General features: G+C 51.5%; 1 protein-coding gene across 3 annotated transcripts in view; it reads right to left on the bottom strand.

The window, feature by feature from the left end:
- The window catches only part of DPYSL2 (dihydropyrimidinase like 2), a 104,280-nt gene that overhangs the window by 18,997 nt on the left and 72,754 nt on the right, over positions 1 to 12,529 (bottom strand). For all 3 annotated transcript variants that reach the window (XM_070416627.1, XM_070416628.1, XM_070416629.1), the window contains 4 exons: positions 10,339 to 10,400; positions 9,775 to 9,855; positions 9,144 to 9,212; positions 2,415 to 2,535 (listed from right to left, as the gene is read on the bottom strand). In XM_070416627.1, the coding sequence (XP_070272728.1) occupies positions 2,415 to 2,535; positions 9,144 to 9,212; positions 9,775 to 9,855; positions 10,339 to 10,400 (333 nt within the window). The remainder of the gene's footprint in view (positions 1 to 2,414; positions 2,536 to 9,143; positions 9,213 to 9,774; positions 9,856 to 10,338; positions 10,401 to 12,529) is intronic.

The raw sequence follows: 12,529 nt of genomic DNA, 5'->3' as shown, positions 1-12,529 counted from the left end.
TGAGGAACTGAATCCCAACAGATACCGACAAGAAGATGGTCACCACATTTCCCATACTAAAATAATCTCAAAGCATAGAGTTCCATATTAACATGGATATGCATGGCCTGAGGCCAGATATCCCACCACACGCCAGCCTCGGGGGTCAGTCTACTCGGCTGCCAAGTAAAGCTAAGTACAATGACCCCGGCCCGGCCACCTCCCAAAGTTGTTACAAAGTCCCAACAAGACAGAAAGAGTCTTAAGAGCCTGCAAAGCCAGCTAGGATTTCCATTCTTCCTCATAAGCACGGGATGCACTGGAGGGTTCCTGGCTCCTCGGTCCCTCTGAAGCAAAGGCTTTCCCGGACTAAATAGTGAGCGAGAGTCTGAATGCAAGAGCTGCCCTGGGAACCGCAATGCGGGCACAGTTGGGACTCAGACCTGGAAGGTTCTAAAACAAACAGACTTCGTAGTCCCTTCTTCACCCTCACACCCTAATACAGACACAGGATCAAAGTCATAAAGACAACAGAGAGACACCTCGGGCACCGAGTCTCAGCGCATTAGAACAGGACTGTTTGTATAACAACATTCTCCAGCTCCAAATCTTCAAGTGGGGAAACTAAGGCACAGAAAGGAGAAGGGTCTCCAGCGCACCTGCCAGGGCTGGCCCAGACCCGGTCTGGTGAGAGGCCCTCCTCCTCCCTCCTCCTGTGCAAGTCACAGGCTGAGTTAAAAAACAAGGCCTCAGCAGTTAAATTATATTAAATTGAATGTTTAACTTTTTGTATATTAAAATTACATTAAATGTTTAACTTTTTGTTTCTTATTGTCATCTGAGTACAGGATGGTTATTAAAACAAATGAAATGGGCTGCCCACCACTTCCTCCTTCAGACACTGTGCCCACCGTGCCCTCGGGGAAGCAGCGGCTGTGACGTGCTGGGCGCTGAGGCTGACTCCACACGCCAGCATGTTAGAAGCGGGTGCCTGGGTGACACAGGGCCCTCATGAGGGAGGGTCACTCACAGTCACCATCCACCAGGTCTCCCAGAAACAACCCACAGCCCATTCTGAGCAGACGAAGTTATTTTAGGTGAATCTTTTATTTCAAAAAGGCAATTCCTTCCAGCTGCCATGAGAGGATGAGCTGCAGGAAGAGGACACAGAGCCATCCCATCTGATCTGGAGCCTGAGGACAGAGGCCCAGGAGAGCTCCAAGGAGGGCCTTCTGCAAGCCGCCCTCTCTTGGGACCAGCTGACTCCGTGGTCACTCAGCAGTTTGATCTAAGTCTTGCCCCAAGTCACCCATCAGTGAAGAAACCCTAGTCCTTATCCATGCAGATCCCATCCCACAGAGAACTAGAAACCAAGCCTCAAGGTCAGACTGCCCCTTATTAACAGAGAAAGAGGAATGGAGAGAGAGAGGTAAAGCAAAAGGAGAATGAGAAAGAGAGGCCAAGAAGAGATGCGAGACCAGGAGAAAGCAGGGCAGAAATCAAGAGAGAAATGGAGACACAAAGATGGAGAGAGTAACAGAACAAGAAATAAAAGAAATGAAGAAATACAGGACTGCAGAGATCCAGAGAGGCAAAGGGTGGGAACATAATGGGAGGAAGAAAGGAAGGAAGGAAGAAAGGAAGGACGGAAGGAAGGAAGGAAGGAAGGAAGCAGGGAGAGAGGAAGGACCCTCCTATGATAGTCATGTTCACGTCAGGCCAAGAGCCACCTGTGTCCACTGCGTGCGATCAGGCTCTGTGTGGGAAGCTACCCTCCCAAGCCAGGAACAAGTGGTGCGAGTATCCAAACTCGCTGCCAAGGGCAGGTTACAGCCAGGCTCGGCGGCATCCATAATGGATAAGGTGCCCACGGAACAGCTCTGGAAGCTGCACTTAGTAAATTAGTTTCCAATAACTTTCTCGATGGCCTCCCAGCTTCAGCCCAGACTATATCAACATCATGCACAGGGAGTGACTTGGGCACCAGGAGGCCTGGACATGACATGTCCAGGGCAACACCCCCGCCCCCACTCCCCAGGCTCTCTCACCCAGTGGACAGCACTACCAGCCACAAGGGGAAATGCATTTTGCAATAGAAAGTTGCCCAGAAGGGTGCTGCTGCTGTGGATGGAAAGTGATGCCATCTGTGTACGTGCCTAGTTTATCTAGACTGCATCGAATTAATCCAACCTTCCCAGAGGAGGGCGTGGCAGGGGGAAGTGTGCCTGCCCACCCACTGGTGCAGTGCACGGCTTTAAACAGGTACTGAGGGCTGCGCGGCAGAGCAGGGGAGAAACTGGAGCTCCTGCCTTGCTCAGCTGTAATTAGGTTAATGCTGGCACGTGGTGAAAGCGGACCACTTGGCATGAGGGTCTGGAAAAGGAGCCCTGCTCGCTTCCAAACTGGCCGGCAGTCAGGCCGCCAGCAGCACCTACCCTTTTTCCGGGCCTGGGCGATGACTTCAGCAGCGCTCTTGCTCATCACTTTGGTGATGTACAGGGGGCAGTTGGTCTGGTTGGCGATGGTAATCGAACGATTCACGGCTTCAGCCTCGACCTACAGAAAAGCATCTGAATGTAAGGACCGTCCCCACTCCACACGCCCATCGTCACCCTCCACCCTGCAGAAAAGGCTAAGTTCCTGGGAGACCACTGTGTCCTCAAGACTCTACCCTGAGTGGCACGCCAGAGGTGACCTGCCCAGTGTCACTCCATGTTGACTGGAGTGAGCAGCCTCCCTTCCTGGCCCTTCTGTGGTGGACAGGCCTGCAAAGCCGCAGCCTGGGAGAGGTGCAGCCTCTCGGGCCTCGCCCACACCCACAGGGCCAGCACCTCTTGACAGTGAGACTCGAGGTGGTTTTGATGCTTGCTAACATTTGAGGACCACCACGCACAGAAACACTGCTCCCAATGTTAGTACTTCATTCCAGCTGCGTGGTCTTGAGTCAAGACCCTCATTGATGTGATCATTTGTGCTGGGCTTCTGTACGATGCTCACAGAGGAAGCCAGCACTGACAAAGGGACAATGCGGCCTCACAGGGCCCTGGGGATGGAGCAGGCAGCATCTGTGCAAACCAAAGTCCCTGTGTGTGTGGACCATGGCCGTGGCCAGCCACAGGCTGGTACAACCTTCATCACAAGAAGGGAAAGAGCTGCTCTAATTAATAACGTGATGCTTTAAACCTGAGGCTTCAATGGATGAAAATTCAAAGACCCCATGCGACGACTGCTAAACCTGATCAGATAAGACTACTCAGAACAAATTATATCTTACAGAGGAATCAGCCAAGCGTTTAGAAAGGGCAACTGAAAAAGCAAGTAAAGCTGTGAAACAACGGTGTCAGAAAGACTTTCACTCCCTCCCAAATCTGGGCAAAAGGCTGTGGCTTTATCTCTTTGAGGCAAGGGGCTGGGCGTTACTCGGCTTTTTGTAGCCTCCGTTGCCCACCCTCAGCCGTTCCCAATGTAATGCCCCGTGCACAACAAGTGCTTGAAAATGTTTACTGAACAAATAAGTGGCTTCCTTCTATGTTCATGGTTAAAGCGAGGCTGTTCCATAAAGAGCTGTGATTTTCTTCACAAGAAATGACTGAACTCCTAACTGAATCATCTGAGCTAACCAAGCCTCCACAGGAGCTTGGCCAAGAGCTGAAGTTCTATAATTGCATTAACTGGTAATCTAATTTAATAACCTAAGACAACACTCACATTTGGCCTTTCAGGCATCAAATATGTGAAGAGAGATGTCTAGAAATCTAAAGGCAAATCAAATGGCTCTTGAAAAAGCTCATTAAACATCCAAATGTTTTTAATTCCTGGAATAGCTACCCGATCAGCTCTCTCTTTCTCCTTGGCTCCAGTTACAACCAAAGTGCCTCTGGCCCAGGCAGCACACAGGACAGACGTCCTCCATCTCTGTGGTCACCTCACAAGTCTGCAGAGTACCCAGATGGTGTGGCTCATTGGTTGAACGTCGACCTACAAACCAGGAGGTCATGGTTCGATTCCTGGTCACATGCCCAGGTCCCCGCGGGTTCCATCCCTAGTGGGAGGGGGGGCAAAGGGGGGTGTGCAGGAAGCAGCTGATCAATGATTCTCTTTCATCATTGATGTTTCTATCTCTCTCTCTCTCCCTTCCTCTCTGAAATCATTAAAAATGCGTATTTAAAAAAAAAATGTCTGCAGAGTAAAGAGTAAAAAGGACTCCCCTAGAATCCTCATCGCTTCCTGGGGGTGCCAGTGACTTCCCAATTCACTGTCCCAACCCAGACACTTGAAAGTGAACAGAGACACTATTCATAACCGCAGGGAGCAATGGGTGGGGACTGGGCTGTCCCAAGTGCACTGGAATGAGTAATCATCCTAATTAGGGAGTAAATGGAGCAAAAGTGCCAGTTCTATCGGGGCCCTGCCCAAGAGGACTGGCTTCCAGGAAGACTGGCTCTGGTTTGGCGAATCCGGGTCCCAGGGTCCCGTCAGGATTTGCTCATCCGCTGTGAGGTTCTGACCCCACCTCCCCCACCCTCGCACAGGCCTGGAATGAGGGCAGAGGCCAAACTACAAGATTACCTCGTGGAGAGAGAAGGTCATTTAAACAAGTCCCCAGGCTGCACCCAGAACCATGAGAGAATCCACATTCCACCCTTCGATGTGTATAGTTGTGTGCCTGACATGCAGCATAAACTGTCTCACAGACACCGAGCTCTGCTTTAAATACTATTGCTTTAAAACATTACGAAAATAGTATTAAAATTAGAAATAAAAACTATTATTTGCCTCATTATAGCGCTCTCAGAAATTGGGGGGTCACTAGCCTTGCTTTCTGATTTTAAAAATGAGGATGCCTCCCTGGCCAGCATGCTCAGTGGTTAGAGCATCGACTGCATACCAGAGGGTCTCGGGTTTGATTCCTGGTCAAGGACATGTACCTGGGTTGCAGGTTCGATCCCCTGCCCTGGTCAGGCCACATGGGAGAGGCAACCAATTGATGTTTCTCTCTCTCCTCCTCCTCCCTTCCATCTGTTCTCTCTTAAAAAAAAATAATAATAATGGAGAAGATATCCTCTGGTGAGGATTAATAAAATAAAATTTAAAAATGCAACATCCCTAGGTCCAGAGAGAAAAGCAAACTATTAGGAATACAGTGTCACTACACACAGCAGTGTTAATACACACACCATCCCAGAACACACAGGTCAGTACACACAACAGGGTTCATACACACACCAGCCCCAGGACACATAGGTCACAAGTCAGTACACACAACAGGGTTCATACACACACCAGCCCCAGGACACACAGGTCACAAGTCAGTACACACAACAGGGTTCATACACACACCAGCCCCAGGACACACAGGTCAGTACACACAACAGGGTTCATACACACACCAGCCCCAGGACACACAGGTCACAGGTCAGTACACACAACAGGGTTCATACACACACCAGCCTCAGGACACACAGGTCAGTACACACAACAGGGTTCATACACACACCAGCCCCAGGACACACAGGTCACAGGTCAGTACACACAACAGGGTTCATACACACACCAGCCCCAGGACACACAGGTCAGTGCCAGCATGCCCTTCATGGCTCAGTCCCCAGCTGTCTGTGTAGCCCACAAGGCCGTTAGAAAGTTCCTTTCAGTAAAGAATTCTTCATCACCCTCACCTCTGAGCCCCACTCTCTTCCCAGAGCCAGTCTTTCCCTCTTCCCCCCTTTCACAGGGGTCACGTTCTCCTTCATCTCGCTGCCCCCACGGGCCGCAGTCCTACTCCGTGCTGGAACAGCTTTGATGGATACTAGATTTCTGCATTCTCTGCGTCTCCCTTCCAATCTTCCCCGCTGCAAAAGGCCAGCCGTGCTGGCAGCCTCCCTGGGTGGCGGGGAGAGCGGCAGAGGCAGGGACCGCTCTGGGCAGTCAGCGCAGGTCACGGACTTGCGGAGCGACATTCTCGTAGGCTCTGAGCCGCTATGTCCTATGGCTGGGCAGCATCGCTCCAGCTGAACTGTGCATGAAGCTCAGTCCCCTCAGAATGGCTCCACATTTTATCGCTCATGTAGGGCTTAATACACAACAGACCCCTGGCGTCAAACTGAAAGTTGCCACCAGTAGCGGAGGGAGAAGGCGTGGGACGTGCTGGCAGCTGTCCTAAGGGAGCACCAGTCCTGGGCCTGGCAGAGGGCAGGGCCTCTGAACCCGCTGAGAAGAGCAGGCAGAAGAAAGCCCCCAACAGCAACCCCTCGGGAGATGAGAGGTCGCCCCAAGGAGCCAAGAGCTCCCCATGTCGGAGCGTTCTGCCAGCCCCCAAAAAAGCCTTCGCGCCCCACTGCTGTGGACTCTGAAACACTCAAAGCAGCAGCTGCTACAAGAGACGTCTCCGCGCCAACCAGGACAATGGCCTTGATTTTGTGGTCAAAATGGCAACCGGAACAGCGCTCCTCCCGTAGCTCCGGCCTGTCCAGTGAACCCAGGGCGGGCTTCGCGTTCTGATTGGGGTTTGCAGGGATCTGGGGATGCAGAGCAGACAGCAGGGAGAAGGGGAAGCAAGCCCCACCAAGGCTCTCAATTTAAACAAGCGCAGGGCTCCCAGAATGGCCTCCTGGAACAGGGAGAGCGGTGTGCTCTCTCAGGGCCAGCACCTTCCTGCCACCTGCACAGGTAGTTGGGACAGGGTGGGAGCAGCTCTGCAGCCAACCAGTGGGATGGGGGTGAGAGGAAACTGTAACTAAGTCCAGCCCAGGTGTCACCACCTGGTGACAAGGGCCCACTGGCTCGAGGCTGAGCTGGGGCTCCGCAGGCACGGCTGGGGGTTGGTGCAGAACAGGAGAATGTTGTGGGGAGCAGGCAGACACTGCATCTTCCTGCTCTCTGACACGGGGCAGCCACAACATCCCACCACCGTGGTGTCTTTATATGAGACAAGTAGCTCACAAAGGCTCTGCCGCACACAAGCAGTGGAATATGAATGGGTTCCCTGGATAACGCTGTGCAGTCTGCATGAACGGCGCACCAGCAGTTGTGTGAGGAGGGTCTTTGTGCCTCTCACAGAACCACCATCAAGCTTAAACTTGAACTGTTACGACAGGGTCTGGTACCTCTGGGGACTCAGTAAGTGCTGTCTCTGAGTGGGGCTTCTGAGGGAAAGAAAGACAGCACCACGCGAGCCATGCCATCCTGGGCCTCTCCTGGGCCTTGCAGCTCAGAGACCTCACCCCAAAACTGTTTAGGACCGAATGCAGGCCCAACCAATTCTAAGGAGGATGGAGCTGAGGGCCACCGTGGCCTATGCCATCCTTCCCTCCCCAACAGAGAATTTGATTACAATGGTCACCGAGGCCAGCTGAGAAGAGAAACGAAGCCACAGACAGGAATCTTCAGGGTGTCTGTGCAAGTGAGATTGTTTCTACGCATGTGTGTATATGTGTGTAAATGTGCCTATGTATTTTGCAATGTGTCAATGTGTGTGTACATGTGTGTGCATGTGTACATGTGTGCACTTGTATCTGAACAAGTGTATGTGTGCATGCTTGTGCATAAAACCAGCCTAGCCTCAGGTGCTCTTAGCATCAGCTACTGAGATGGTCTCAGCTACTGTCTCCCTCTCTCCTCCCGAATCCTGTCCACCAGCCAGTCACAGCACGGGTCTCCCGCAGCTAATGCAGGGGCCTCAAGAGGTCACCTGCAGCCTCCCTCGCCCTCATGACAGCTCCAGCTCACGCCTTCAGCTTTCAGCACACCTGGGTAGGTTGGATGGTTAGGAAAGGCCCTCTATCCCACGGCCCGGGGAGGAGAACACTACACTGAAAATTCCACAGCTTCCGCCTTCATGTGGGGAGGAAAATGTCCTCAGGGCCTCAGTGCTGAAGGTGTCCTGGTGTGTGTGCATCTGTGTGTCTGTGACTATGTCCGTCTCCACCTGTCTGTGTGTGATTCTGTGTCTCTATGTGTGTATCTGTGTGTGTGTCTGTATCTATGTGTGTGTCTTTGTGTGTGACTGTGAGTTTGCAGTAGGAAGGGCAAAACAAGGAAGTGGAAGCACTCACATTCTAAGTGTCTTCCACCTTCACCTTTTCTGCCTTACATCCTTTCTGCCTTTCCAGCCTCACTCCTTCCCCACGCCTGAGAGAAAAAGGCTGTGGGTGCCATGCCGCCTCCCCCTACGCACACCAGCACCTTTGATTCAGCCCTTGAGAATCCCTTTTCATTCTGGGGGGGCACCCACGGGCCCTCACGTGCACACTCCCCATACTCAGCGGGAACACCCCAGTTCTAAAGTTCTGAGATTTGGGGGCCCTGCTCCCATTCATACTCCTCTTGTCAAGCTTCTCTCCACCTGTTTCTGGAGGTAAAATCCAAATTTATGCCAATATCCAGTTTCCTGTTGATTTTATCTGCCTTTCTCTGCACCCATCCCTTTTCCATCTAATTTCCAGTAAAGAGGAAGTCTGTTCATTTCCAGGAGACTCCCCAGAACTCCCTTTGCCAGGTCCTCAAACACCTGACCTTGAAGCTTTCATTCAGGAGCCAACTTCTGAGAAGGACTGACAGGCCACACACTCTACTTTAGAGAAACCGATTCTCCACCACATACGGTACGATGTGCCCCCCCACCCACCCCTGCCGCCCAGTAACTTACAAGCCTCACCATCCAAGTCAGCAACTCTCAGCCTTGATGCCAGCGGGGCCCCTGCTCTTCATTCCCCGCCCCCCACTTTGAAAAATTCAGCCTACCAACCCTGCTGGTCACCCTGGGCAGACTTGCCATGGGAAACACACAGCTCTCTTTTGCTTTCCGATACTTAGAGGAGCTTTAGATCCCCGTGACTAATGCTTGGTGACTGGTGAGATTCCGGAGGCCCCAAGATCTGAACCACGAAACCCAGATTGCAGGACGCTGATTAAAAGCTTTGTGTCCCCCAAGAAAGGGCTGGAGAATCCGAGCGGAGAAAGGAGTCTTCAGGCTAAACAAGCCACACTGCTCTACGCCTTGGCTCAGTCTCCCCCTACACTTTGCCTGAGTGGACACACACGGGTAACCTGAGACGTCCACAACCAAAACAGCCTCGCAGAAGCCCCAGCTCTGCAGGCAGGAGGGTGTGCTGGCTCTGGCAGCCCAGGGACACGCGGGACCTCCACTGCATTCAGCAGGTGCTCACCTCCTCAGGCCGGCTCAGCACGTGTCCCTCGGGGCCCGTGATGCCCAGGTCCAGGATCCGCTGCTGCTCCTGCAATGTGTAAAGAAAGCCCGGCCATCAGGGATTGCTGTGTGTGTCCACGTGCATGTGTGTGTCTCTGTGTGGGACTGCAGGTGGCTCTGACTGCTAGGGACCTGGGCAGTTACTCAGGCAAGATGTAAAAATGCCGCCGCTGACCACCTGGCCCTCATGCCAAGGCCCCATGAAGAGAAGGGCTCACTACCCGATTCCCAGTCCTGCCTGAGCTATGACAGGCCAATCACAGCCTCCCAAATGCACGCAGCTGCTCCCTGGATGCTAAGGGCAAAATGTCTGCACGAGGGGGTCCAGGGCCACCCCACACAGACAGGTGCATCCCAGCACCGAGAGAATCCCCGTGTCTGTGGAAAGGGAGCAGGCTGTGTGTCCTATGGAACACACCACGAGGCGCCTGTGGCACACGCTGCGTGAGACCAGCACAGCACCCGGGATGGCTCCATCAGGTCCCCTGCTTCTCCTCCTGGGGCTGAACTACAGAACTCATCACTTCTCAAGCCCGCGTCTCGCCCTGCGGCTCATGCAGAAAGAAAAGATGGAGAGGAAGGCACAGTACCTCCGCAATGATGTCGCCATTCTCTGCGTGGACCTGGGCGATGGCACCAATGTCCCGGATCACGCTCAGGACTTCATAGATCTGAGGAGGGAGTTGGGGTCAGAGACAGGGACCTCCAGCTTCCTGGTCACCAGCACAACCCTGTCCCTGGCGGCCACAGGGGCTTAAACAGCACCCATCTCCTCAGGCTTCTACAAGCTGGTGTGTCTGCAGACCCGGAGGCCATGCTTCTGGCCGCGTGTGGCAGAGCGGAACCTCCAGTAATTAGCAGAGGCAGAGTAACGGAACAGGATTGAACTGGGAGTAAGAAGCTCAGAGGAGACGCCAGGCTCTGCGCACACCCTCAGCCACGCGGCCCCTTGGCGTGCTGACTGCAGAGCCGGGGAGAACACAGTCCTGGTTCACAGCCTCCCTAAAGGTGAAGTTAGAGCCAGGACTTGATCCACCAGCCATTTCCCCTGAAGCTAAGGGATGTGCATACACTCGAGGCAGCTTTCAAGACCACAGCCGTGGCCAAATGTACCGAATGCCAGTGAACTGCTCAAGAAAGCCCACGTTTCTTACCTGGGAATCCGTCAGCTGGAAGCGATCTTTGAAAGCCATGTACACGAGGAAGGAATTTACCCCTGGAGGACAGACAAAATAAACAGACAAAATGCATAAGTATAACAGGCCATCCAAATAATCTGGAAGGGAATAAAAAAGTTACAATATTATGTGTATGTGTACATATACAGTGTAGGCAAAAGTAGGTTCACAGTGGTGGGTATGGAAAAAGACATACAGGATATGATTATTACATTTTTACAATAGCTTGTTACCTCTATGTATGCTGTACTCACAACTGGAAAACTACTTTTGCCACTCCACCCCCTGCACCCCCCGCCTCATGCAGAGAGAAAGAGAGACAGATGGAGACACAGAGAGAATGATAATGCAAATGAGGCAAAATATAAACAACTGGTAAACCTGGGAATAAGGTGGGAAAGTTCTTTTTAGTATTCTTACAAATTTTCTCTAAGTTTAAAACTCTACCAAAATTAAAAGTTGCTGTTATTTGTACACCCATACACACACACAGCAGCATTATCCCAATACCAACGAGTGAAGCAACCCGAGTGTCCCCTGACAGATGAATGGATAAACACAATGTGGCACAGCCATCTAATGGACTATTACTCAGGCTCAAGCAGGATAGTAAGAAGCTAGGACAACTCCTTGGCAAGTAAAGTGGGGACACAACACACAGCTGAACAAACTGGCAGAGCAATTCCGAGCAGACACAGGTCACTTTCTAAAGACAACACCTAGGTCTTAGTTGTATGTCAGCTCCAGGCCAAAAGCAGCAAAACCAGGTGGGTGACACCAGGACCAGCTGCAATGACTAATGACCCCTGTCCTGGCACTGGCCAACCAGTGGAGGCCGGGACAGAGCACATCTGGAAAAGCTGATGAATATTTTATTGAGATCTTCCCCTAAGATCTGCCCTAAACCCTCAAAACAAAGGAGCCAGCCCGCCCTCTGGGAGTACCTTCCTCCTCCACCTCCCCACAGGCGTGCATCTCCTAAACTCTAAGAGTCCCCAAGAGATTTGCTACCAGGGGAGCAATGGGCAGTGGCAGCTCATCCCGGGTTAACTGCCTGAACCTGTCCCCAAGGCCCCCTTTTCTGTGACTGCAGTGAGCTGATTGCAGCCCCACCTCAGCTCATTTCTTTCCTGTAACATTTTTAGAGAATCGAAGCAGCCCCACATAGGCTCCCTCCTGTTGCTTCTTCTATTCTAAACCTTTCCTTGTTTCACTGTCCCCAGAGTTAATAAACATACTCTCACAATCACCTGGAGTCCTATTGTGAAATCTTTTTTGCACAAAGTCAAGAACCCACACACTACCAGCGCCTGAGGCAGACCCAGTCTGGGCCGGTCCCTTTTCCGGTAACATTCTGACACATGCCACAAACATGGATCAACCCTGAGGGTATTATGCTCAGTGAAATAAGCCAGTCACAAAAAGACAAATACTGCAGGATTCCACTTATATGTCAAATTCATAGAGACAGGAAGTAGAATAGCAGAAAATGGGGGTTGCCAAGAGCTGGGGGGAGGGAGAATGGGGAATTATTGTTTAATGAGGACAGTTTCCATTTGGAAAGGTGAAAAGTTCCAGGGGAGGGTAGTGGGGATGGTTGCTCAACAATGTAAATGTACTTAATGCCACAAAAAGTACATTTACCATGGTTAAGGTGGTAAATTTTATGTTATGCTGTGTTTTACCGCAATTAAGTTAATAAGTTTTCCCAACTTTTGTGACTTTAACAAGGCAATGAAATAGAAGACCTTATTGATGAAGATCTATAATAAAAGTCTTTTCTGTGGTAAACAGACTGCCCTCCATGCTGACTTTAAGAAAAGGTCTGTGAGTGTGACAAGCATATATTGCAGTTCTCATTCTGGTATTTTAGAGTTCTTGCCTCCCTAGTGCGAGTACAGATATCCCTGCCCAGATGGTAAACAACTGTATTGACAACCTCATAGCCTTGGAGCTTAACCCAGGAGTGCTGGCGACAGTGCTGTGAGCTGCCTAAATTCAAGGCTCAGGACATCTCAGCCCTCCTCTGTTGCCAGGCAACAGTTGTTATGGTAACTCTCTTGGTTGAGTTAGACTGGATTCATTTATAAGTATCAAAAGTTAAATCTTGGCATTCTCAAAAGTGAGAAAGATCAAGGGTTAGCTACTTCCTTTTATGCTGGGCCTT

The sequence above is a fragment of the Myotis yumanensis genome, unplaced genomic scaffold (genome assembly GCF_028538775.1).
Source record: "Myotis yumanensis isolate MYYU_CA2020_CCGP unplaced genomic scaffold, mMyoYum1.0.hap1 SCAF_5, whole genome shotgun sequence".
Taxonomy (NCBI): domain Eukaryota; kingdom Metazoa; phylum Chordata; class Mammalia; order Chiroptera; family Vespertilionidae; genus Myotis; species Myotis yumanensis.
Note: the sequence above shows the minus strand (reverse complement) of the source record. Positions and strands in the feature narration are given on the sequence as shown.